The 26,111-nt window shown below is 38.3% G+C and overlaps 2 protein-coding genes and 2 non-coding genes across 9 annotated transcripts in view; 2 read left to right on the forward strand and 2 right to left on the reverse strand.

The window, feature by feature from the left end:
* Positions 1–10,117, reverse strand: part of LOC114938926 (NAD kinase) — a 22,408-nt gene extending 12,291 nt beyond the window's left edge. For 2 of the 6 annotated variants that reach the window (XM_029313076.2, XM_029313075.2), the window contains exon 1: positions 3,050–4,513. In XM_029313076.2, coding sequence (XP_029168909.1) covers positions 3,050–3,225 — 176 coding nt within the window. In that variant the 5' untranslated portion in view covers positions 3,226–4,513. Of the gene's footprint in view, positions 1–570; positions 753–3,049; positions 4,514–7,358; positions 7,455–8,961; positions 9,016–9,878 lie in introns of those variants that run through there. The other 4 variants (XM_029313078.2, XM_029313080.2, XM_029313079.2 and 1 more) reach the window with 4 other exon arrangements.
* On the forward strand, positions 6,154–6,225 carry TRNAG-UCC (transfer RNA glycine (anticodon UCC)). The gene has a single exon. It is a non-coding gene; the product is annotated as a tRNA-Gly (tRNA).
* TRNAG-CCC (transfer RNA glycine (anticodon CCC)) lies at positions 6,585–6,655 on the forward strand. Its single transcript has one exon. It is a non-coding gene; the product is annotated as a tRNA-Gly (tRNA).
* Positions 10,118–14,675: 4,558 nt separating the features above from the next.
* The window catches only part of LOC114938947 (uncharacterized), a 29,854-nt gene continuing 18,418 nt past the window's right edge, over positions 14,676–26,111 (reverse strand). The window contains exons 2-3 of the mRNA XM_029313123.2: positions 21,030–21,232; positions 14,676–18,835 (exon numbers count right to left, since the gene is read on the reverse strand). Coding sequence (XP_029168956.1) covers positions 17,327–18,835; positions 21,030–21,232 — 1,712 coding nt within the window. The 3' untranslated portion in view covers positions 14,676–17,326. The remainder of the gene's footprint in view (positions 18,836–21,029; positions 21,233–26,111) is intronic.

Below are 26,111 nucleotides of genomic sequence, written 5' to 3' on the forward strand. Positions count from 1 at the left end.
TTGGGGTATATAAGGCGAGGTGGTTCGACGCCAGGTGAGACAAAGATCTTGACGAAAAGTGATCCGGCGAGGTGACGCGCGTTTGGCTGCTCCAACCGTCAGCCGAGAGAAAACGGTGAGAACGCACACTCGTTTCTGTAATCGATTGCATCGAGCGCGAATTCCTGAAATTCCGATGGACAGCGCGAAGGAGGCGTCATGCGCGCGCAAGCCCATCGAGCTCAAAAGCCGGATCGGATGGAATGTGTGCGGCGAAAGGTTCTCGAGCGTGTTCTCTCAGTCTCGAAGAAAGGAGCAACAAAAAGTGCTCCCGCAGCTCCCGATTCAAGCGGAGCACTCAGATGCGCTGCGGATGCACATGCGATTAAATAATCATCAATTAGCGTAATCACTCGCGAAGCAATGTACCTCTTTAAAAAAAATTAGCAAATTTTCCCGTACGTATAATATCGTCGCGAGACACGATCCACGTTTATATCGCCAAGAGACGAAGAGACGATGCGTGTTCGAGGTATGTGTATATGAATTATAATGAAGACGAGAAAGATTGTTATCTTCTATTCACGATACCTCAATTCAGCCTCGTCCATTCAGCGTCGATTGCAATCAATTTACAATACAAGGTCTCTTGAGAAGCGGATGAAGGAGAGACGACGTTTGCGCACGATAATTAGAGCGATGCGGACCAACACGATTAAGGCACGCTTCGGCACTGAAGCACCGCGAGAAACGTGTCGGGTTATTGGCGACGTATTGGGATCTCGTAGGTCGCAAACGCCGGCGTTGTGACGCCCAGTGCTGCACGCAGGCGCGAACACTAATCAATTCCAAGCACGCAACCCATTTGTTTTGGTTCGAGATCCATTCAACTACTTCACGCAACTTTCATCTCAGCTTCTCGGTAAATCATCAAATAAAGAGAATTCAGTCAAATCAATATTATTCATGGGGAAAAATTGAAGAATTTTTAGAAGAATTTCAAAGTTATTATTATTACGAGCTTTTTATTGTATTTCATATTTAATCTAACTCTTTATATAAAATAATTTTATAGTTCGTATGTTTTAATTATATAGTTGTAATGTTTTACAAACTATTGAATTCTATTAAGTCGCACGCAAAATATCTAGTCAAATACATCTTAAATGTGAACAGTGATGGTCCGATTATAAGTATGATATAGACGGTGTGGGAATTAGTATTCTAATAAATAATTAATCCATTCAACATTAAAATACCGTTAAAGCCCGGCTCGCCAAATGAAATCATAACTAAGAATTATAAGAGTCGCTGTACGAGCCACGAAATATATTTTGCTTAGACATTGCTAAGATATTGAAGAACAATTTCATGATATTTAAGATATGAATTCCTTGGTACCCTTTACCTCCCTAAAGTGATGTAAACGAGAAAAATCCATTTATTTAATAACTTAATAAAAACCGCGAATAATGGATGCTTATATTAAACAGAATTAGCTCTCACCTTGTTGTGTTCACTTCCACAAATACATTTTTATTTTAAATAATTAGTGTCATCTGTATAAAACAGACTGAAGAATCTCTCAGATAGTAAATACAATTATATACAATTTTTATCAAGATGACAAATATTTGTGTTTTCTTTAAGTTATCTAGTAACGAAAAATCTTCAATATAGTTTAAAGCCATTATTCTGTTGTTTAATAAAAATTGTTTCTGATATTGATCCCCCCCCCCTAACTCTTTATATTTTTAATGATTTTTTATATCTTAATAATTAAAAAAAATTTTTGATGATTAAGAATTTTTGCAACGTTCAAGTTGAATTTAATTATGATTGTTATATAGTAAGATTCTTGATGTATTTCGGTATTTAGTATACAAGATGATAATGATGTCGTGGCATAGCAAAAATGTTGAGCAAGCTACTACGTGTTTATCTCGTATTACATATACGAGTTGAAATTAAATCATTACGTGATATCAATTTAATTGCGAAATTAAATGATCTGTGAGACAAAATATATATATATATATATTTTGTGTTAGCAAAAATGTTCGCTTGATTCTTTATACTTAGTAACGATTTTGCAATAATCCATGAAATAACATCGTGACCGATTATATTTATAAAAATGACGTTATATTAGATGTATCGTTGTGTCACTTCTTAATCGTGTATAGGTCAATCGATTACATATAATTTTTGCAGAAGTTTGAGTAAAGTTTGAATACTATATGTTGAAATAAAAGTTAGTTTTTGTAGTTAGTAGTAAGAAATCTTCCGGTATAAAGAATCGAATCCGAGCTTCTTGAATCAGAGCCAAGTAAGAAAATAGAATATCTCCGTTGTAACATTTTAAACCGATGGCTTTAGCAACTTAAAAGCCAAAAGTGAATTAAATTTCAAGGAGTAAATGATACATACAATAATTGTTTCTCATATATAATTACAATTTTTAATCCAAATCTAATTTATTAAATTATCAAATTAATGTACAATTTAATCTAATCTAGTAAGCTAACACTCTAATGGCACTCAAACGGTACTTTTGTTTTCGATGAGCTGTCGAGAAGATTTGCGATATAAGTTCTTAAAGATTATGCGTCCAAACAGACGGCGCGATGGTGTTTATAGTCTACGAAGCTACTGTGTTTTTATATCGAGAATCAAATCCGAGCCTCTTATTGTTAAATGAGAACCAGATCCATTGGACGATATCAGGGTTGAAACCGCTTGTATTATTTCATATTATGTCAGCACGAAATAACATTAGAGTTTATCTTGTATAATGAAAAATTAATTAATTAAAAAGTATCCGTTACCGGAGCCTACATATTCGGAGAGCAGCAAAATAAATTACACTCTAATATAAAATGAAAAAATAATACAAAATAATAAGTTGCAGATTATATTTGTATTTAAAACCTCTGGATGAAAACCGCTAAATTTATTTGTGGAAAAATGTTTAAAATAGATTGAAAAAAATAAGTTTAGACCGAGTTTATTTATTGATGTTCTTCACTGTTTTTCTCATAATTGCTGATAATCTGAATCTTTTACTCACGGCCAAGTACCGGATCGTTTCCGCCTGCGTGTTTCCGGTTCCTTATTACAACCTGTCAGGAAGAGCCCTTCTTCAGTATTATTCTCGTTCTTGACGATGATGTCTTTGCATCCAGTTAGACATCTCCAATCGAGCAACTCGCTCACGCTTCGTCTACGTGGCTTCATTATTTCCATAATCCAAAAAACATTTCCTTCAATTTTTCCACGCAGTGTCCGACTCTCTTCTAGCTTGCTTATCCGAAACAACTTTCAGTTATATTTTCATTGAATAATCGCTCGCTCAAAATCACAACGCTTTTGCATAAGTTAGCATTTTCAACAATCCTTTCGAACAATTCGAAACGTCGGATGTCGCAATTATATTTTCGAGCACGGTTGATTTTAATAACGATCAGTTAGTCTCTGTGTGACTCTATATATTGCGGTTTCCACGCGCTACTTTCAAACACACGGCGAACTATGCGCTTTCTTTCTTTTGCAATAGCAATTGCTCTTGACATCCGAGGACTTCCTTTCGTGATGGTTGAACTCGCGGTTTGTAAGTGCGGTAACGAGAGTGGTAAACCTGCCCGTCTAAGCGTAGCATAATTCTTGGTAACGTTCGCGGCGGTGTCGCGTTTACTTCATTCCATGCACAAGATGTAAATGATATATTCAAGGACATAACAACTTGCAATTCTACGCAAACTTTATGCGCATCACAGTATATGAGATTTTAGTATGACGTTCGTTTTAGATTTAATACAGGTAACAAAATATAATTGATCGTCTTGTATTTTTGTTCTTTCTCCATAAAAAAATTACGTGTTAAACGACTTTCGAAAGAATGTCTCACGCTTCGTTGTATGTGTACTTGTTTCGTATTAACATGTGTTTGCGACCTACTTGCACAAGCGCGGGATTTCACTTGACGATGAACGAGGCGACCGATAATGAATACCACTGTTTGTAATCGGCGCGCGCGCTTTTAATTTTTTATCTTATCTGTTTATTGGATATATACTAGTAATTCTTGCAACTTGGCAACTTAATATTAAATTATTTTTAGTTTGTAATATTATTTATTAGTTTTTCTGCACATCTGTATTTAATTTATGTGTGTAACAACACATATTTATACAGATAATCTTCGTCGATGTTTCGGAGCACACGCGTATATATGTACATCATTTGTAAAAATCTTTTATACATTATTCTTCTAGTAAGAAGACTATTGGCAGCACTGCATTTTCAAAAACAAAAATTCTGTTCGCGAAGATTACAATTTCAAATGTCGTTATTTACTCCGGGTTTCGAAATATGGTTTCACAAATCTTAAGATTCCTCTTTTCGATAGGTTTTTTCTTGTTGAAGAGAAAAATATCCAATGTATTTATTAATAGATAACGATGAAATGAGGTTTCGAAGTTGCACAGACAACAACCGCGATCGACGACCGCTCAAGGTTCACTGAGAAACGGTTTTACCAGCTGTAGCCAGCCGAGAGGCAGCTAGGGCTTTCTAACACGCGCCTTTTTCCCCCATCTCATGCCATCGTTATCGTCACGCTCCTGATATTGAAAAATTTACGAAGGGGTCAGCAGTTTGCACGATTTGCAATGCTTTGCAAGTTCAATTTTATGTATACGCACAATCGAGAATTAAATTATAACGTAGTATAATACATATTCAAAATGTATTAACGTGTAAAAATATTATAAATATATCCAAGCAGAAAGAGAAAGAGAGAAATTTTGCATCTATATTTTTTTATTTTAGAAATTATATGTTCTGTGTAATTTCATTTTTGAGTTTTAATCTCTATTAATTTTTATTTTCTATAAATTAAATTATGTACAGTTATATAAATTATTATTTATAAATTATATTAGCTTTATGTAATTTTATTATCTATAAATTAAATTTGTTACATTATCAAGAAATTACGTAAAATTAGAGGCCTTATAAGACAGCATATACTTTCTCTTTTTCTGCTATTATCTTTAATGAATTATGATGAAGTTGCTCATCCTCAGTAAAGTAAGGGCTATACTACCGCTCGAGACATTATGCTTGCCGGAAGTCTCTGCCCACAATACACTTTCCGGTCGATAAAAGCAATAATGATCCTCAGGCAAATGCATAATGAATTCGTTGAATAAAATCTTCATTCTGGGTTAGTGTGCTTTTATCATTAAACTAAGATTCTTTTTTATTTATGTTGAAGGAGATAAATAAAATATTCATTCTAATACTCACAGTCTGTTAAAGATGAAAGAGAGAACTCTTTCTATTTCTGTCTTATTTTTTACTCACAATGAGTATAGTATTTTTCTCAGTTGTCGAATCTATGCCAACGTTCAATTCCTGCTGAAACGCGCACGATAACATTGAATAATATATGATGTTACAAATGCTTGTAACCAAAACGAGTTTTTATGTCACATATAAAAAACATAGAGCAATCAACTGTTCTTGCTTTCGTACTAATTGAAGCTTTTAATAATTTAAGCAAAACTCTTTGCAGAATAAAATATTCAATAAGTCATTTACCTAAATGTCTCTTATTTGTTCTTTAATATATTTTTCTTTATAAGCATTTTTAGTATTAAAATCTACATTAAGCTAAATTCTAGTTACACAGTAATCATTTTTCCATTACACAATTCATAATGACGCAATAATCATTTTTAAGAAATTCACTGCCCTATATATCTTATTTATAATTTAGGAGACATCTGGTACACATTTCTGACTTTCAAGGACGAAAGCTGTATAAATATTAAATTTCTTTCTAAAGTAAAATATTGGTATCGTGTATTTCTTATTTCTAACGACTTTTAGTTTTTTTACAATAATTTTAAGCATTAACATAAATTTATTAAGGAAACTTTGTTTTCTTACGAAATTCTCTTTGGCAGATAGATACAAAATAAACTTACCAATTTATTGCAAGCTTTAATAAATGAATAAATTGTTGTTAATTCGTTATTTCCAGAGTTATTTGCAAAAACAAAATTATTTTTATTCTGAAAATAGAAAATAACTGACAACGGTTATAGTAATTTTTAATTATGTCAAAATGAATGATCTCTTTTACTACTAACAAGTTACATACCATGTGCGATGGTGGTGTAATGGTAAGCATAGTTGCCTTCCAAGCAGTTGATCCGGGTTCGATTCCCGGCCATCGCACAGAGTTTATTTTTTTATTTTTTATTACAACTTGATATATTTTAATTAAGATTCTTGCATCGATATATATCAATATATATCAATAGGTATATACATATATGTAATAGTTTAAAATTTACAGATTTTTATCTCGTTTTATATGTCACTGTCTTAATCAATTTTTTTATTCATCGAGATACTGTTTAAAAATCTAGAATTTAAAAAAAATTGCATTATTTTAATGTCACAAATATGTTTGCATAATATTAATAAAATAAAATAATTAATAAATTTAATAAAATACAATTTAATTCGTTAATATTATATCTCTACGGTACGACCGCCTCATATACTCTGAAGGAAACGCCAAAGTAACAACAGCACTGCTGGTGTAGTGGCATCATGCAAGATTCCCATTCTTGCGACCCGGGTTCGATTCCCGGGCAGTGCAATTTCTTTTTGTTCCCATCAGATTTGAGGCATGAGGAATAAGAGAAAAATCAATACCGAGGGATAAAATATTTGTTTGATAATGAAAGTCTTTATCCTATTTTTTTACTGTTTTTGACTCTATGATAATTATTTAGCTAATGAGATACGACACATTATTTATAAATCATTACCAGTATTATTATTTTAGCATGAAATTTTTTGACAAAATTAATAAGACGAGAGTCTTCTCTTATGATAATAATTTATCGCGTTTATTATACAGTGACTTATTCATTCATTAAAATTACCCGCAAATTGATGATCTCATTTAATACCTATTTGCCAACTAACGAGTATATAAGGTTTCCTTACATACAAGAAGAGATAAAAGCGTCACATATATTACATTAGTGCCAGTTTGTACAATGAGGCAAAACAAGCTACAAAATTATTATACATTCAACACTATGCCGAAATTATCTAAAGATTACTAGCGTAAAACAAACATGACCGATATCGGTAAAATTCCATTCTAAGGCATATTTATCAAACGAGTCGTTTCATTGCAATTATCTGTCTTATACATCACAAATTTAATTTCTGAGCATAAGTTAAAAATAAAAATGTACCATATACGTGATGTGAGATACGGGCACGTGACCATATGTATAAAATGTGTACATAAATGATAAGTTGGGTCACGTTTATCATGAATACTGTACCTGACAGAGTCACGGATAAGGGAGTTTCTCATGCGAGTTGCCACTTGGAAAAGGATATTTCTACCACGTAGCATCACTATATACTTGACACTATTATACTGACGAGGGCCAACCATTTCATTCTTCGACAAACACGGTGTATCGTTGAAGGAGAAGGAAAATAAAAATTTCTCACGATAAGGAGAACCTCTGCGATAACCCAGAACCGCACCGACAAGAGCAGACAGATCGCGTGCCGCTTCTTGTGTCAAGTGTCGATGGTTGGTCAGTGATGTTGATATTAATTTGCGAAAAGTATGTACAACTGACGTAAAGATAATGCTGGATTGCTCCTATGCACACGTGCCATTCTTTTTTACTCGGTAATCAAAGTTTAGACAAAAAAATAAAAGATGCAAAGGAATTTGCAATGGAAAGGACACGAATGTGTGGAATGTTGATTGAGTGCGGTTAATGCATATTGCACTCTAGCAAAACAACGTGACCATTATCATTGAGATACACACATACCTAAATATTGGAGTAATATTACATATTCATAAAACAAGAGCGTGTTATTTATAATTTTATTTCACTGTGCATTAGTATTATATATGTACCATTGTGCAATGTTATTGTGCAATATGTTTTGCAAACATCAGAATATTTGCTTTGAAATCTAATCATAACGTAAGACATGGCAATAATCGCGCCCTTTCTTTAAAAAGATCAATTAAAATAATTATTATACGAGTCATTACAAGTCAAAGGATATAATGATAATATCGCAGCGATAACATTTCGCGAAAAAATTAATTGGTTTTTAAAAAAAGAATTAGTTCGTAAAATCAAAAGTCATTGAAAGTACTAAATTTAACGACGTTTTATCATTTCTTTCTTCGTAGAAAAAATTTATTTATATTTTTGTGATATAGTTTTGTTGTTACATCACACACAAATACTCGACTGAGCACAAAAATCTTATGTAATTGGAAATAATATGTCAATCCATAAAATGCCACAAGTGCAGCATGAAACATTCGTATGCCACATCAAGACTAAACAAGTATAGCTTTGGCCTGAATAAGTTATGCATTATTATGCAAATTATTCAGAAAGTGTAAGGTCTACGTTTGATAAGTTTTACATAAAGTACATGTAAAAATGGAAAATGATAACATAAATATACATATGAAAATTTCTTAAACTTTAGGCTCTCTTTTTCTTTCCAGTTTCAGAGAAAGAGCCTTTTGTCGTTCAAAATTAGGTGTAGTGTAGAGTGAAAAATGAAATTTGAAAAATTAATAATGTTAAATCTCCAACAATCACTGTCAATCTTGATAAATTTCAAAATTGTGATTTATAAATAACAGTATAATTATCTTGAGTTATTTTCGTAAGTGTGTAGAATGTAAAAAAGAAATTTGCATTGCGTGACAAATTCTTCAAATGATTAGATAACACTACAAAAAGCGGCCACGACACTACTCTCTACGAGGACAATTGACTATACCAATGAAATGATTACGTTCAACAGGTATAAAAGGAAACATTTTCATGCAGGTTTTACCAGTTGGCGCTAGCTACAATTAACATTGAACACAGCTGTAAAATACTGTATTACCTTCGCGGCTCCATCGCCTCGGCTTGATCGACCGTTAACTCGGATCGCACATTGCTTCAAGAGAAAAAAAATTGTTAAAATTTGCCGATGACAAACTCTAAATAGTCGTATTGACGCCCGTCAAGATTATGCGTTAATAACACTATCTACTAGTGTAACTATTATCGAATTCTATATTTAATTAGATTCTTCCTACTCGCTCGTGTTCGGTGATCAGCCTGTACAGCTTTAAAAGGGAACGTATTGTTAGACGCGATTGTGGGAAGATCCGTTCGTGGCCTTGACACAGATTTCCATATTTTTTTCAATGATATTAAATATACAATACGTAAGACACGGTTGATTACGCAATTATCCTAAACTGTCAATTCGGTATGACGTAAATCTCGCTCTTGAACTAATTGCTGCATGTTTCAATATTTGAGCAACATGCTATTATAAAAGATAATGATCTAGATATTGAACTTGCATTAATTATATTTGCAAGATAATTATGCTGATAATCGCGAGTTTAATGAATCGAACGTGATTCTTAAGTTTTATATAGAACTGCATTACGTTCCTTTTATTTATAAAATTGTCCTATTTTATTGTGAGCATTTCTATGAATTAACATCATGGTTAGAACTTTTCCCGGAAATTTCAAATATACGGAAGTATGCATTATCGTGGAAGGCCACAAACTTCCGCAAATGTCGCACAAATCGCCCTTGTCGATGAATCGAAAATCATTTGCAATTACAGTTTCGCATTACCAATTCTCTTACGTTGCAAACGAATAATAAATAACCTCTTTTTCATATATAAAAGTCATATTTACTAAACATATTCAACTTTATGTAAATTATATAATTAATTATAAATGTAAAAAAATTTAATCAAAAATAGCGTTTGGGAAAGATCAAAGGTGATCTTACCTGAAGGTCTTCTGCTTGTCGTGCATCCGAGACACGACGGTTTTCTGGGGCACATTTTCGTCCAGGTTCATGTCGACTATCGTTTCGATCAGATGAAGGTCCTTCTCGTTTATTTCTCTCTTTCTCTCTCTCCCTTCCTCACTGAGAATCGCGATACAAAATGCCTCGACGTGTTACGACGCACCTCTCGACGACGCTCACGAACTGCACCGAGAGATGTCTCGTCGCGTACTGAAAGAGCTCTCTGTCGCCGAGAGGATTAACCCTGAGCACCTTCATAGCTTAAACTTTGTCGGCTCGAGAGGCGGATAACTTAGTTCTTATGCTCGTTGTGTGTACTACTGTTCTGTCCTTGCCCTCTCCTTATCGCTTTTCTGAATCGGTCACAGGGATATTGTTATGCAAATAATTTCCCGCTCTACAAATACCTCTTACAAATAAAAACCGATCTATTATAATCGGAGTTCCAGTGCATCAACTAGATCGCTCTATTATTTAGAGCACAAGCTTTTTGAATGGTCTCTGCGGTTCCCGCTATGCACCTAATAAATTTACACTGGCGACGCCGGAATGATGAATGAGAGTGTTGACGTCACGACCCGTTCAATACGGACATGCACGTTCCTTTATGTCCATATGTATATTTATATCTCCCTGAAAGACTGATGACATATGTTGCCGGTGGTGCTGTAAAGCGAATTTTTTACGCGTGCATCTTTAGCAAAGTGATAATTTTTTTAAGACTCTTTCTATTTTTATATACTTCTGACGATTTTATATTTTATATTGTATATTTGCAATTATATATTACGCAAGTATATATATATATATATATATATATATATATATATATTCTTATTTGTATGAGAGAAATAAAAAAAATTTTTTTAATATAGAGTGCAGTATCTTTGAAGGATAAGAAGGATTCCGAAGAAATCAGTAGTCGAAACAAAATATGTCAGACAAGTTGAATATGTCAAACAAGTTACAGATGGCGTGATGTGCTTTCTAAACTGTTTCAAGTGATGTTAGCCGCGAAAATTCATTACGTATGTTGAAACACGCAATGTCGAATATGTACGGTTTTTTTATATCATACGTAAAACACGTGTATACAAAATCTGTCATGTCATTCAGATGTCAAATCCTAATTATATTAACAGATATCGAATATGATTAGTAATATTAGCATTGCAGTTACGTCAATCTTCTGTCATTTAATTAACAGAACGAGTTTTTTAGATTGTCGTAGCTGAATTTTCTCCCCCGTTTCTTCTCCACCGCTTGCTGTTACATAAGTAATTAATTTTTTAAATATCTCATAGAATTTAAAATTATGAAAATAAAAAATGACAAAGGCAGGAAAATTTAATAATTTATAAACTCCTCCTCCTTCGATCCTTTGATCGAGCGCGCCTTAAATCGAAGACGATGCTCGAGTCGTCGCGGTGAGAAGCGATCTAGTTTACGATCTAGAGTGGATCCGCCGATCGATCTCGGCCGATTGAACGCCGCAATATATTAACCGCGTGCCTGTTTCTCCTCGAACCATGGCCGGTACCGGTGGTTATCAAGGCCACTCACTCGATTACCCATGTTTCTTACGAACTGAACGTTAAAGGCGTATGAGAGAAGCGCGCGATAAATACTTGGACAAGACGTATAATTTATAAGAACGATACGTCTTTCTTTTATGTTTCTTTCTGTTTCACCAATAATTGTCAATCTTCGGGCCACTATCAATGAGATTATTAAATACTCCAATACCGTTGGACCTTCTTCTTTCACGACAAGCTCGACGCATGTTGCGTCTTTTCGACTCGTATCCGAAACGGTTTCTTATCGCGATAATAATGCCGAGACCGTTCTGCTCGTTACATATGAAACCGTTGCAATGTCCTCTTCTGATCAACATTCGCGAGAGGTGTCTCATTAAAGCGTCAAAATTTCAGAAGGAATTTTAACAAAGTATTCCAAAACGATATTCTGTTTATTACTCGATGTAAAACGGATCTTAAAAAAGATAAGGATATTTTTATTCAAAACAGTTACTTTTTATTTTAACGCAATTACATTCACGATTTGAGCGGTATACATTATCTTTTTACTTTACTTTATTCGTATAAAATTTAAAGATCCTGCTTCATTCTTTTCATTTGGCAAGAAGGCAAGAATGTTTGTCGCAATTCCTAGCTATACGTCATCGCGATTGATCTCGAAGAATCGAAACGCACAAGAGATTGCTCTCCATCATCGTCGACATTTAAATGTTTAGCTCGCAATCGCACTTCGATATCCCACCTGCGTCAAACGAACTTGAAATCACACGCGTTGACCTTTCATTATATACGCGCCACGATCAGCGTCGTGTATCCTTCGCAAAACCTTTCGTTGCTGCGTCGATAGTGATCTGCCTTTCGTTTTTTTGCCACCATATCAGCAATAAATTAAATCCACCTCATATAGATTATATATGTGACAAGACGCGATACCAGGGTGTCTAGCGGTTAGAGAAATCTAGCAAACCAGGCATTGTCAGGGAATTTTATAAATCTGGAGTTGTCAGGGAAAAGTCAGGAAATTTTACTATTTATCTGGATTTTTTTTCACATTATTCTACATTTGTCTCAATAATTTAAAATTTTTTAAAAATAAATATAAATTTTTTGTTAAAATAAATGTAATTTTTGTTTTAAATTCTGAACCTTTTCATTGTTGATAAAAATATCTCAAGAATTTCATGATTTAACATTTAATTAATTTATCATATAGATATATGCAAATTATATATTGGAAAAAAATAATACTAAAAGTCAGGGAAAAAATTAATTTCTGGTCTTGGAAAATCTGAAAAAGTCAGGGAATTTTTTTTACCGAGTCTGCTGGAAACCCATACATATTCTTCGGGTCTTTGTTTCTCTCTTCGATGCACGATACACTAATTTTGTGTATAATTAACCAAGCATTCGAAAAATTTAACAAGCTATCTACGTCAACGACATGCTCCAAAAGTAATGATGACGCGACTGGAAACGAATCACGCGAGCATGTTCAGTGCGTGCACCTATGTACGTATTATAGATTCCACTTCGCGTAACTGCGCATATACAGATTATAATAAATACGTTACATTAAAGTGAATGAGCAGCATTACCGATATTCGCCGGACAAGTCGCTGCTTTTTGTCGACGTCGTGATAATACGTTCCGTTTCCTTGGAGATTGCTGTTCATTTCTGTAATAATGTACGGGTTGATTCTAAAATTGCGGGAATTTTCTCGCTCACGGATGCTGCGACGCCAGACTGAAAGTTTAAAAGCATATGTCCACACGTTTTTCTTTCGACATCCGTATGAAGGAGACAGTAAAAGAAATTTCAAATTTATTGATCTCTCCGGAACAGGGTTAATTCTAGCATATTTGAAACGATAGTCTTGATAATATTTTATGAGAAACGTTATATATATATATATATATATTGTATATCCTAATTTTAAAATAACTTGGACAGCTATAATGAGTGAAAGTTTGCATCGCGACGCCTTCTCCGATGTTTATAACGGAATCGAAAAGGATACGAAGGCGATGTTTTATATATTCGCAGATCGGAAATTCATTTCGCGAAGGAAATAAAAAGGAGAACGGAAATATGTTTACTCTTATTTTCGTGATCGTGAACGACGAACCGTTGATTCGCAAAACTGTATACGTACCTACTTCGTGCGCGATCCTGCTTACGGGTTTACGAGTCGTCGCGTAAAAATCGCAAGTGGATCACCGTTATAGACTCTCCATTGATTCTTTTCGAGACCGATAGCTACTTTTGCGGAACGAAAATTATATACGTAACCGTATGTATATAGTAAGTGGGCGATGATATAAACTTGCGTTCGCTCATGCAAGTTCATACGTAAACAACCAAATGAATAAACATCGAAGTAGAGTGCACCGATCACCGTTATGTAAACGTCGATCTCAAATACACACGCTAGTCGCACAAACTTCGAAAGGAACATTGCTTGCAGACACGGAAATCTGAGACCGTTACTTCCGGTTTCGAAGAAAAAAAAGGAGAGAAAAAGTTTAAGCAACATTTGTAAAGAGACGCGTGTATTTTTATTGAAAAAAATATATATTCTCTTCCTTTCTCTCTTTTTCACTTTTCCTCGTTCGACATTTTCTTGTAAAATGCAAACAGGCTTCTGTGCTGCTTGGCTACTTTCCCGAGGAACAATTGCGGCTCATGAATTTCTGATATTTCATCTGGAAAACACTGACACGATGTTACTCACGTATGTGAGAATATACTGTTGCATTATGCGCAATCCTTGCCTGTTTGATCTTGCGAAAACTAGGGATAATTAGTGAGTTTTCACGAACGAGAGCGAGATCCGCGCACGGAAAGGAAACTCGAAAGCGAATGAAAACAAAATTATGAAACAGTTACTAGTGCTAAATTATGAACGTCATTATATATACATATATATATACCATATATAATGTTCTTTCATTAATCAGAAAAAAATTATTCGAAATAATATAAATCTATTTTATAACATCTCTATTTTAAGAATCAATATGCGTGAAATGTATGTGCACGAAATACATTTTCCTTCACGATTCTCATCTCCTCGGATTTAGATGCGTCGCTTTGGTTGACAATAAGAGGAAGGAGAGACGGAAACTAGGTATTCGCGTAGGCTGAAAGAGATATGTGCGCGTAAATAAATATAGGAAAATAAACAGGCTGAGAATGCCGACGGTGCCAAGGCCCCGCCGGCTTTCTAACGACAGTCGCTTTTATATAACGGCCATTATTCGTCCCTTTTTATTACAACAAAGGTAGATACAAAGACGCACGGCTTTCGCCGCGAGATTGCGCCGCGAACGGCACGCGATTCCGTGCCGTTTGACAATTATTCGTAGGTGGGCGGGGGCGATAGAAATCAGAGTATATCGAGGGATACAGATACGCAGTGGGGATAACCTTTCGGATTTATCCGACGAGGGACTAGAAGACCTCTTTGGCGATCAACCCTTCGTACCGGGTGGTGTCCTTGAATGACACCGTTCGTCTACCACGAAATATACAACAACGGTATCATTTCAATCACCCCGTAGACGGCTGTCGACTGCAAGTGACTTTGCAATCGAGTACTCACAATATTCTGGAATATGAAAGAAAAGTTTAAATTTTAATTAAATTTTTGTAATATATCGTTACGTATTTGAAGCATTTACTACCGTGTAACAAATTTAATATATTAATATAACGGAGCGAAATATAATATATTTTATTATGTATCAATATTTTTTTCTGGTTATTGATAACGACAGGAAAAGAATTAAGTTTGCGAAATAATTCATGAAGAGATATTGTTAATCCTCGATCGCTTCGTCTGAATTGATTATCTTCCACGACATTTTTACAATATAATCCTTCTTACTTTGCTACACATTACGCTCACAATTCTATATATATATATAATGTAAGAAAATCGCAGATCATATATACTATACAACAAACGAGATATAAAAATAAGTGGCGATTCTTTTCGAGCGTAAGTTTCTCGAGAGATGTAAAAAATTAACTGTACAAAATTATTTTCCAAGTCTCGGCTACACTAAATTTTCCTGTGATCAGCGAGCCAATGTATAATGTAATTACAAAATCTGTATAAATTTTTAATCAGGAGTGTATTCCTTCAATATTTCAGTATTTTTCAATATTTAAAAAAATTAGACTTCACACGAACTTTTTTTCTCAATAACTCTTTCTCGTATCGAACATATATATTGTTTTTACATCTTGTATTGACTTCCCTATCAAAACAATTAGACATTTATTCATTTCCCCATTTTATGTAGAATTAAAACTTTGATTTTACTATATACGTTGTCTCTCTGTTATCAATTACGAGGAGAAACGAGAGAGCGAGGGGAACATCATGCGAGCGGAAATTATCATTTTGATTCGAAATAAGCGGAAGTCGTCTCTAGTATATACTCTGGCCCTTGAAACGGAAATTCGAGAGACTCAATAAAGGGCGATTTGCACCCTTGCAATTACATACTCTAATGACAAATATCATACGCATTAACACACTCAACAAAGACTATATATTTTTTCATAGATATAAATATATATATATATATATATATTTTTTTTTTTTTATATTGTATATATAAATCATATAAATCAATAATTAGACACTTATTTACAATCGCAATGAGAAACATGTAACAAAAATTAAACTATAATATAGCCTAAGAGAAAGAGGTCGTATATAGAACAATTTCAGGTACAAAATGAGATTAATCAATTATATACAAATTTCACTCGTAATTATTTTAATCGTGAAAACGTCGCAAGCATACACGTCTCGCGATACTTATCATTTATCTCTTTAGATACTTAACGATATCGAGCCGTGTTACTTGATTAAAATCCGGACGATCGAATTCAGGCTAATCGAAAAATGAGCTCGACGATCGGCTCACGTACAGTTTGTATACAGGTGTTCAACGTTGCGGCAATCACTCGGTGAACGTAAATTACCGGTTTCTCCGATTCCCCTTCTCTCTCTTTCTCCCTCTTTCTCTTTTTCCCCTCGTTTCCTTCATGTCACGATCGGCCACGCTCGATCTCACTGATACGCACAATCGTGCAATGGATGTAACATGCCGACTTTGTATTTTGAAATACGGACAAACGCGATTGTTCTACGAGCCGAAACGGTGTATTCGCGTGACGGATAGAAGAAGCGAGAAACTTCATTTCGAGATGGGAAAATATTTTGGTGACGGCTCGAGTTTTTTTTCTCTCCTCCGTTCTCACTTTCGTAAGATGCGCGCATATATATAATATATATATATATATATATATGATACCTCTTTCCTTTTCCTTCAAACTCAAATCGCGACAACCAGTAATCGAGAGAATCGAGCACAGTTCGGGGCCTCGAGCGTGGAAAAAAGCCTGCGCGCACGGCGAACTTTCTCTCGACGCAAGTGTGACAATCGTTGCCCGCGACACGATTCTAGTCTAGACGTAGCCGATTCTAATCTGACCACTTTGATAAGCCGCGGTTCAATCGAGTTAGTTTCGCGTACTCGAGAATCCGCGAGCGAGAACCCAATTGTCATCGCGTGACAGAGAAATTCTCGCGAGTTGTCCCGAGAAATTCGCCTTAACGCGCTAGAGAAAAAAAAAATTTCAGTCAGTCACGATGGTATTCATGGAAGCCTCTATGTTTTTTCAGAAAATTATTATAAATCACTCGGTTGACAAATATTTTCTCGTTTTACACTAGTCGCAATAATTTGCACGCGTTTCATGAGCATTCATACGCGGAGAAAGGAGATATGATAATTGGCGAGAGACTATCGGGAACTCGAAACAATTTTCTAATCTCGAGTAGAACTGGAACAGCGATTTATCAGTCGCAATCACTTTAAGAAATGTTTCTTCCTCGCAGAGGCGCTGATGCAGGGCGCTTCCTGCTTCGAAGTCGGATCTTTCCACGCGGTGCTCTTCGTGGATGGATCGCTGAATCTCGTTTTGGTAAGGATCGTCGTCTTCGGACAGCCATTTTGTTCTAAAGGATCGCCCTCGAAAAACCGACACATTACCCGTACGGGCACGGCCCTCGCGCCCCGATTGAGATCGTGAAGAGATCGAGCGCGTTGCTTGCCTCTGGGACTCGGCTTCGAAGACGTTCGGCCGAGATCCTCCGTGCTCCTAGCGAGACGACCGCCTAGTCGCGAGAGAGACTCGAACAAGGTGAGCTTCTCTCGCACCGTCACGTAGTGGTCCACCCTTTGACATCGCTCCAGAAGCTTGGCGACATCCTCCTCGCAAGGCGGCTGCGTCAGAGTCGACGGAGAGCCTGGCGATTTCGGGAAGTCGATAGACCTCGAGCAGAATTGCAACGATTGACGAGAAACGGGGATCTTGGACGACAGAAGAGCCAGGCGCTCTTTGCGTTCCCGAAGAGTCTCCACGTTCGTAACGTTGGTGACGGTGCTCGATGCTTGTTGCGCCTTTTCGCGAAAGATCCTTCTCTCTCGCGCACGACTTCTCCTCTCGTCCGACCTGAGTATTCCAGGATTGCCGTTTCCGTTTCTGGGGCCACTATTATTGTTTCGCTTATCGGCCTCGTTCCGATGACTTTCCTCGGTGGAGAACCTCACCGTGGACGATTCGTTCGACTTAACCGGAGGTAATCGGCTGACGATCGAATTTTCATTTCGCATCGGCGGCACGTCATCGTTGTCGTTCGAGGAATCAACGACAATCCTGCTCCTCGATCTACCAAAGATCTTGGGCAGATTGTTGTTGTTCTCCTCGGCATTCGCTCTACGTCGCCTCGCATCTTCTTCAAGAACTCGTCGACTTCTCGCCTCGTTTTCGCGTCTGCGCGCCTCCTTATACCTCTGTATTCTCTGCTCCCTGGTCTCCGGTTCCGGCAAGGACAGGGGAACGCTGCTGGAGTCGACCGAGTCCACGCTGGACCGGCATACGCCGCCCCAAGGGAGACTGTCGTCGCTACCTTCGCTGCTCTCGCTGCAACCCCACGCTCTGCCGACCGGTTGGTCCTTGGCGCTTATCACAGCGGGTATACTCCGATATTCCCCCAGGAGGTCCTCGTCGCTGGAGTTGCTGCTGGACCAACCGCGCAACTCGCTCCTCGCCCTCCTCCTGGACTCGTCGAGGACTATAGTCGTCGCGTTCATCGTCGTCTTCTCCAACGGCGAGTCGCTCGGCCAGCAACGTAATTCGCTGCGGGATCGTCTCCTGGTTTCCGTAGGGCTGTCTGGCAACGGGATCGGCCCTCTCGGGCAGATAGTTAGTATCTCCAGAAAGTTCAAACATCGTTGTGCACGAAACGGTGTTTGCCGCACCAGTTCAGCCGCGATCGCTCTGACCCAGGACCAATAGATCGGTTCCGTGTCCGCCTGAAACATGTCAAAACATCGGCCTGTTGCGTTTCAATATTTTCACCAATAATTATTATAAACAGAATGTTTTTCAATATTTTCCTTCTTTCTTTTTTCTTTCTTCTACAATTATATATTATCATTGCGTGTATAAAAAAAACATTGAAATTCTTTAGAAAATGTTTTGGCTTTCGCGGAGAGTTGCGCATATTGATTAAAGTGATGGATAAGAATCAAGGCGATTAAATATAATCTGATCGATAACCGCAATATGAAAGTTTTCAGACAGGTAGATAGGTAGATGGATGATCTGATATATATGTATATATAAGCGGGTATATGTAGGACCATCATTGGCAGCATCGCCGACGGTTATGCGTATTCGGATTTCATATTCTCGTATGGTAGGTATATAGGTATCAGGATGCTGCATCGAGTAGTCGAACGGGTCTGTCTACCCGCAGGATCGACCGTGACACACGATTTCGCTGACTGGCCTGGCGATTCGAAAGTCGCCGGTTCGCTTGAGCGCGAGAACGACCGACTCCGACACCATGGAATTTACTCGTTAACCACCGACGGCGCGTCGATCATTACCATCTTCGACGGAAACAAATTTCCCTGTCGCCTTGCCTGCTAACGTGACCTTCGCGCGCGTACACGCTGTCGGTTCGACGACACTGGCCGATATCGGCGTGTCTGGAAAAAAGCCCGCCAACAAATTCCCGCTATCGTTCGTTGTCTATCTCACGGAACGGCGTGGAAAACCCGCTTTCGATCGAAAATCGTGACGCAGCGTCGAGTGTCGAACATGAAAGATATATACTACGTGGCGGTAAAATCGTGTGAACACGTCCACGTGATATTTCTATGGTGAAGTACAATGTTTGCGATTGCAATCATCAATGAGGTTCGCGTAGTTATCATAATTGCTTCAATTAGCGTTGTTAAGTCTCGACTCAGCACCAAAAAAAACGCGAAAACGATTACGAATGTCGAAGGACCCCCGGACGATTGACAGGCCACGCGCCAGCGGGCCACGAAGCAGCGTCCTTGAAGTTTTACAAAGAGGCGAGGAAACCCTTCTCGAGAGGTTACGAGAGCGAGCGTGGCGAGAGACTCGTGGTGGGATTCCTTGACAATGGCGGGTCATGGGAGAGCGGTGTAACGATCTCCCACGCATTTATCACGGAGTGCGAATCAGCGAGCGGGTGTGTTGACCTTGCCTACTGGCCTTATTTAAGATCTTGCGATTCGACGGCCGGACGGATGAACGGGCGTGTGTTTGTTACGTCACGTGTTCTCTCTCTTTCTCTTCTTCTCCAACACCTGGACAATCCGCGACCTTGCGGCAAGGATGCGGATCTCGTATATCCTGGGTTTCGAGTGCTTTATCCCACAATCGCGTGTCGGAGCGATTTTCATTAAGGTCGACCGAGCGATTCTCATCGTTCTAGAGAAGAGAGCTCTAATTGGATTATTCCGCGAGTGGAGAGGAAAAAAAAGGAAGGTGAAAATCTCCGACGCCAGGGCAAAACTCGTAAAACGAGTTTCGTGGTCACCGATCTTGAAAGCTAGCGGCCTAAAGAGCGACGAGCGGATTCTCTATGCAAAGTAAGGAGAAATTCGCGAGCCGCAGCGGGACTTGAATTTTGGAGGAATTTTCTAAAGACGGGCGGCTGGCTCACGGTAGATAGATAGAACTCGGGCGCGTTCTGCTCGCTCGCGGGGGATTGTATAACGCGTTAGAAATCGAATGGCGACGCCGGCGGGCCCGTAATTAGAAGTTGCAGCGAAACGGGAGGCCGGCCGCGGTCCGCCCGGCGCACGTGAAAGTGTTTACGGCCGAGGAAACGGATCGTGCCGGAGATAAAGGCCATTTACATGCAATTGCATTGCGTGGTGCATATCATTTCTCTCTTTCTCTCTTTCTCTCTCTCTTTCTCGTATTATCTTCATTCTTCTCTTCGTGCCTTACGATCACCGCCGAGGAACGCCACGATCGAGAATGGCCTTGTCCGTGGAACCGTGCCAAATCGCGAATGCCTTTTGCGTTCTCCGTATGACATTTCTGGTCCTTCGCTCTGTTGCGCTGGTCAGGTAGCGAGAGAGGAATTTCTCTTCGTAAAATCGACGAATTTATATCCGCCCGTTCAACCGAGATTAAATCAGAGTTTAATGAGGGTATCGATTAACGATAATGAGTAATTACCCAAAATGTGGCGAGAGAACGACCCTCCGAATCGCTCAGGGTAAAACCCAGAGCAAACGTGTGCGGTTGATAGATGCTGGCTGGTGCTTGACGGAGATTTAACGCTCTCAGTGGTAGCCTCATCGGAGTACCTTCGACCCACAGCCAACCCATCCTAATGGAAACCGTTTTCCTTTCGGTCAGATCTTCCACGTACAGCTCCCCTGAAATTAAGATGAAAATAATATGAGAGAGAGAGGACTGATTTATTTTATCGCAACGGAATCAATTTTTATTTGCGGTATTTTAATCTTAATATATGGCTGATAGATATGCTCCCCGTCACAATGTGAACTTTTGTTCTCGTCGCGTTCTATAGCGCCGGTCGTAAATGGTATAGCGCTATTAATATTCGCGCCGCGGTTTCGAGATTAAGTCAGAGGGGAATCGATGATTCACGCGAACTGGCTGGTAAACGAGAGCGGCGGAAGAAATCTCGCTTATATCGCGAGCAATTGATCGTATCTGCGTTACGATCGTGTATATCGAAAGTAAGAGCTGTTGACGGCGACGCGACGCGACGGCGCGCGATCGCGTTTATTAGCTTTATGAATATTTCATTGCGCGAAAGCGCCATTGTCAAAGGAGAAGGTTTACGCGAAACCGACCTTCGCAATTTCGCTCTATCCCGAATTAGCCCATAACATTCCGCGTGATCCGACCCGCTTTCGGAATGCTCCGAAGGAGCGCTCCTTAAAAGGTTTACGTCACGTACGTTCATTACGTCTCGGTTTTACGACGTAAGATCGTAATTCCACCTTCTTCGCGAAAAAAAAAAGAAAAACTACGGGAAAGGACATAAGAGGGCAACGAATCAAGAGATTGACGTCATCCGATTGAGAGGCGTGGGCGACGGATACGTGGTGGTATCATCCTGGCACCCCCGTGGTTATTCCGCGTCTCGTCTCGATTCAGCCTGAACGACTATCGACCGAAAACAACGTCAAACACGCCTACGTTTCTCATCGCGGCACTCGGAGAGACTATTTTCACTCGACTCCGGGATGGAAATAGATTCTATCGCGACAAACGAATGCTCGCTCGTCGCCTTCGTTCAATTTGACGGCGCCTCTGCGAGATTCACTGAATCTGTCGTCGAAACGCCGGCGGCAATTCGCGGGCCTCCTCGGCCGGAATGAGAACGCCGTCCTCGTCTTTTCTCGTCGCGACGAGATATCAAATTACTCGAAGAAAAAATCTCTTTTCGCCGAGTTTCTTAGTCTTGGATCCAATAATCTCCGGAATAACAGCACCGTTAATTAAGTAATTAATGATCACAAATCACATAAAACAAGCCGAATAAAACGAGCAATTAAAAAAACCATGTATGTATTCGTTTGTTATACACGAGCTTATTAAGTTAGCTTATTTTTTTTTCAAATTGTGTTTTATGATTATATCTATATATTTTAATTAATTGATATTACTCATCGATCGAATCCATTTGAGAGAGTTCGATGAATTCCGAACATTCTACCGTTTTTATAACTGACCCAAGAAAGAAGGGGGCTCACTAACGCATTTCTTACATGAGATGTTTTCCGGTTTTCCGAAACTTATCACGGAACGAAGTACAATCGGCATGCTTCGGATTCTTTCTCGATACTAACGAAGGGAAACATTGGGCATTTACATGTTCCGTCTTAAGGTCTTTCACTTGCATTCTTCATTCGTGTGGGCGGATGTCGATGAACGTTTTGTGTCACAACGACCTACGACACGCGCCGCGCTTTTGTCCGGAAATATTTCCCTTTTGCCAGGACGAAAATGTGTGTCTCGCCCAAATGAATCCCACCGATTATTAACCCTTTGTTCTCTATCGGGTGTTGGGTAACTCGTTTCGCTTTCTTACGCTGTCGCCATTCTTAAGACGAGAACACAATGGAGAGTCTAATCCCGTAGAAAATTGGTCTTTTAGAATTGCCGTAGAGAATTGTCGTAATAAAGCGTCAGATAATATCGGAAAATGTGAAATCATTAGTACAGGAAATATGTTGACAAGTGAAGGTTTTAATATTCGTATGTGATATATTCAGCCTAAAATACTTGCAAATTATATTAAGAGATGCGTCATGTGAGCCTAACAATGGTGACGGACTGACAACAACATGACAAGACTTTATACAGAGATTATAGACAGAGTCTCATGTCGCGCCGCATGTTTGGAAAGTGCTAGAAACAGCAGCGTTATATTTATGTCTCTTGGATGCTGAAGAAAAAAATCTCACGATGCATTATCGGGTGAAAGCGTCGCTGTTTTTCATGGAACGCGAAATTCGCATCATGGAGATACGATTATCTCGTTAGTTGACGTTTGGTAGCGTCACGTTTGCTCTCGAAAATCGCAGAACATAAGTGACAGAAGCATTTTTCATTTTATTCACGTTCTTTACATGTTTTATTGCGTCGACGAATCGCATTAAACGGTCTTTAAACAGATATCTTGTATTAATCACGCGATATCAGATAAATTAAAATTATTTTTATTTAATAGTTATGCGAAAATAATTCTTGCGAAAGAAAGAAAATTAATAAACAGTAGCAAGACTTATAATATAATTAAAGATCATTTTTCATTTTTTCCTTATGACTGTTTTTCATAAGAATGTTCAATTCTAGTAATCGACGTTCTTTTTTAATTCAAGTGTCATTAGCAGACCATAAAACTAGATAAAGATAAATTATGTGTGGTTTGCGGATCCTGCGGATGTTACCGATGATATGCCACCTTCTTGAATCTTATGATAATTGAATCGTATGATAATTTTCACACCAATGACTCACTATAAATTCATGGTCATTCCGTTTGTCTGCAAAGCCGACTCTGTGAGATTTTTCCACGAACGCGTTACGAAGTATCTGACTCATCAGCGAACCTCGCAAAGTGGGTGCATCAATTTTTTCTTTTAATCAACCAAGCGCATCGATTGCGCAAACGATTGCGTTATTCGAAAATTTTGATTGCCCCAATTGTACAAAAAAGAAGTCGTCAAGTTTCTTTCTATCGAAACTCGCACTCGACACTCGATGATGAAGCGAGATTTCGAGCGGTTACATTGTTTATTTTACATTATTTACTTTGACGATTAACGAATTTTGAAAGGCACAGCAGGTAGCTAATACTTATGCGTCGGCACATCTGTTTAGGATTTCTCTCCATAAATCTGAGTTTTCTGGTCGAAACATTCGGCACATTCTCGGGAAGCTTTCGAGCGAGAAGTGGCACGTATATACACTCACGAACGTGCTGTTTTCGACGCCCTTGAGAGTCCAAGATTCTACGAAAGAAGATCATGATATCCGCTCTCACGGTCCATTAAGCTCCAGAAAGCGAGCGCGTTGCGCGTGAACGTGTGAACAAGTCATAAATAAAGTGACCCATTTCTAGACCCGCATCCTGTGTCGCTTGGAAAGCTTCTCGGTTGGATCTATCGCTCGAAACACATCGCGAAAGTTCGTGCATTTAATGTCGCTGTCTTAATTTCTGCACTGACGTGTAACGAGAGATATCGCTTTTAATAATTTCACCTATTCATTCAATACACCGCAAAAATAGCTGACAATTGGAATTGCCATACAAATGTATGCAGCCAAATGTGCAGGACGATAAATATTGCAGAAATTACATTATATATTAGTGTATAAATAAAACTAGATTATAGTCTACGTCGCACATTTCTCGTGCGTGCAAAGTTCTTATCTTGGCATTTCGAGCAGAAAGAAGGAAAGTTGTACTGCATTCTGGAATTGCATATAGAAGAACAATGACGCGTCGTATTGTATCGCCGTAGAGCTCTCTCTTTCTGCGGAAAGGCAACGTGCTCAGGCAAACGCTCGAAGAAATATGCGATTACCTGTAACTCCTTTCGTAATAATTAGACATTATCGCGTCGGGAAAAGTGAGGCCTCCGCCTATTATTAATGTTAAAGAAAAATTATTTTTGATAAAAATTATATATATTATAAAAATGAAAAAAAAAACAAGGAAAATTTTATTACAAAATTATAACACTTTAGAATGCTATAAAATTTTTAATTAAATTCTGATTATACGCAAATGAAATGAATATATTCATTAGATGCGCGTAGATTCCTTTCATATTTGTTCTTAATACATTAGTGATATAATATGGGCAATCATTCGAATTTTCGTTACGGTAGTCTATGAATATGTACGAGTTTCAAAGGATGGAGAACGTCACGAACGGTTGTAGCAACTTAATGCACGTCGCTGCACGTTTCATTCCGTCCCCCTTGTGGTTGGCCCATGTCGTATAAAACTCAGGAAGCCGTTTGTTACTTAAATTTTTAAGACGGGACACGTGGAATGTTTCACCTACCGGGTGATTCTTTCGAATTATTAAACTTTTTAATTGACCGATTATATTGATATAATTTAATTTTTCACTAGAAAGAAAGGACGAGAGAAAGAGAGGAGGTAGATTACAAAAATGAATATGCAAATATATATCGCTAAAAATGAGACTTGACAAAAACTAGTAGAACTATTCGAGGCTGTTTTGTTTTAGATAGATCCCACAACGATCCTGAGGCCAACCCGATGGAAAGGATCCGAGGAAAATGCAAGGTAAGTCTTTCATCCGCACTTCTTTTTTTGTGCCAGGCACTCTTTTCCGTTGCGCTCGGTCAACATAAAAGATCCTGTTTAACAGTCATTCATTTTTCACTTCATTCCTTCACGCTCTTCTGCCTCCTGTCAGTTCTGGCACGTCATCAGAGGGCCAAACAGGACCCCGCCGTTTTTTTTTTCCCGCGCGGCCGGTCGCGTCGCGTTTTCGAAAGCGCCATGAATTATTTATTCGCGAACATCATTGGGAGGAACACCCTCGAATTCCGGTGAATGTCTTCCGATTTTCCACGCAGTCTGACCTCCCTTCGCCCTTTTACCCTTCTCTGCGCAGGATGAAGATTAGGATTTCATGGCTGTTGGCGCGATGAGTCTTAGAAGGAAAAAAAACGGAGGAAGCCGGCAATGCGCTTTCTCCGTAGGCCCCGCATAATGAGATTTGTGGCCGCATAAAA

The sequence above is a fragment of the Nylanderia fulva genome, unplaced genomic scaffold (assembly GCF_048542155.1).
Source record: "Nylanderia fulva isolate GAGA-0341 unplaced genomic scaffold, ASM4854215v1 Scaffold26, whole genome shotgun sequence".
In the NCBI taxonomy this organism is placed as follows: domain Eukaryota; kingdom Metazoa; phylum Arthropoda; class Insecta; order Hymenoptera; family Formicidae; genus Nylanderia; species Nylanderia fulva.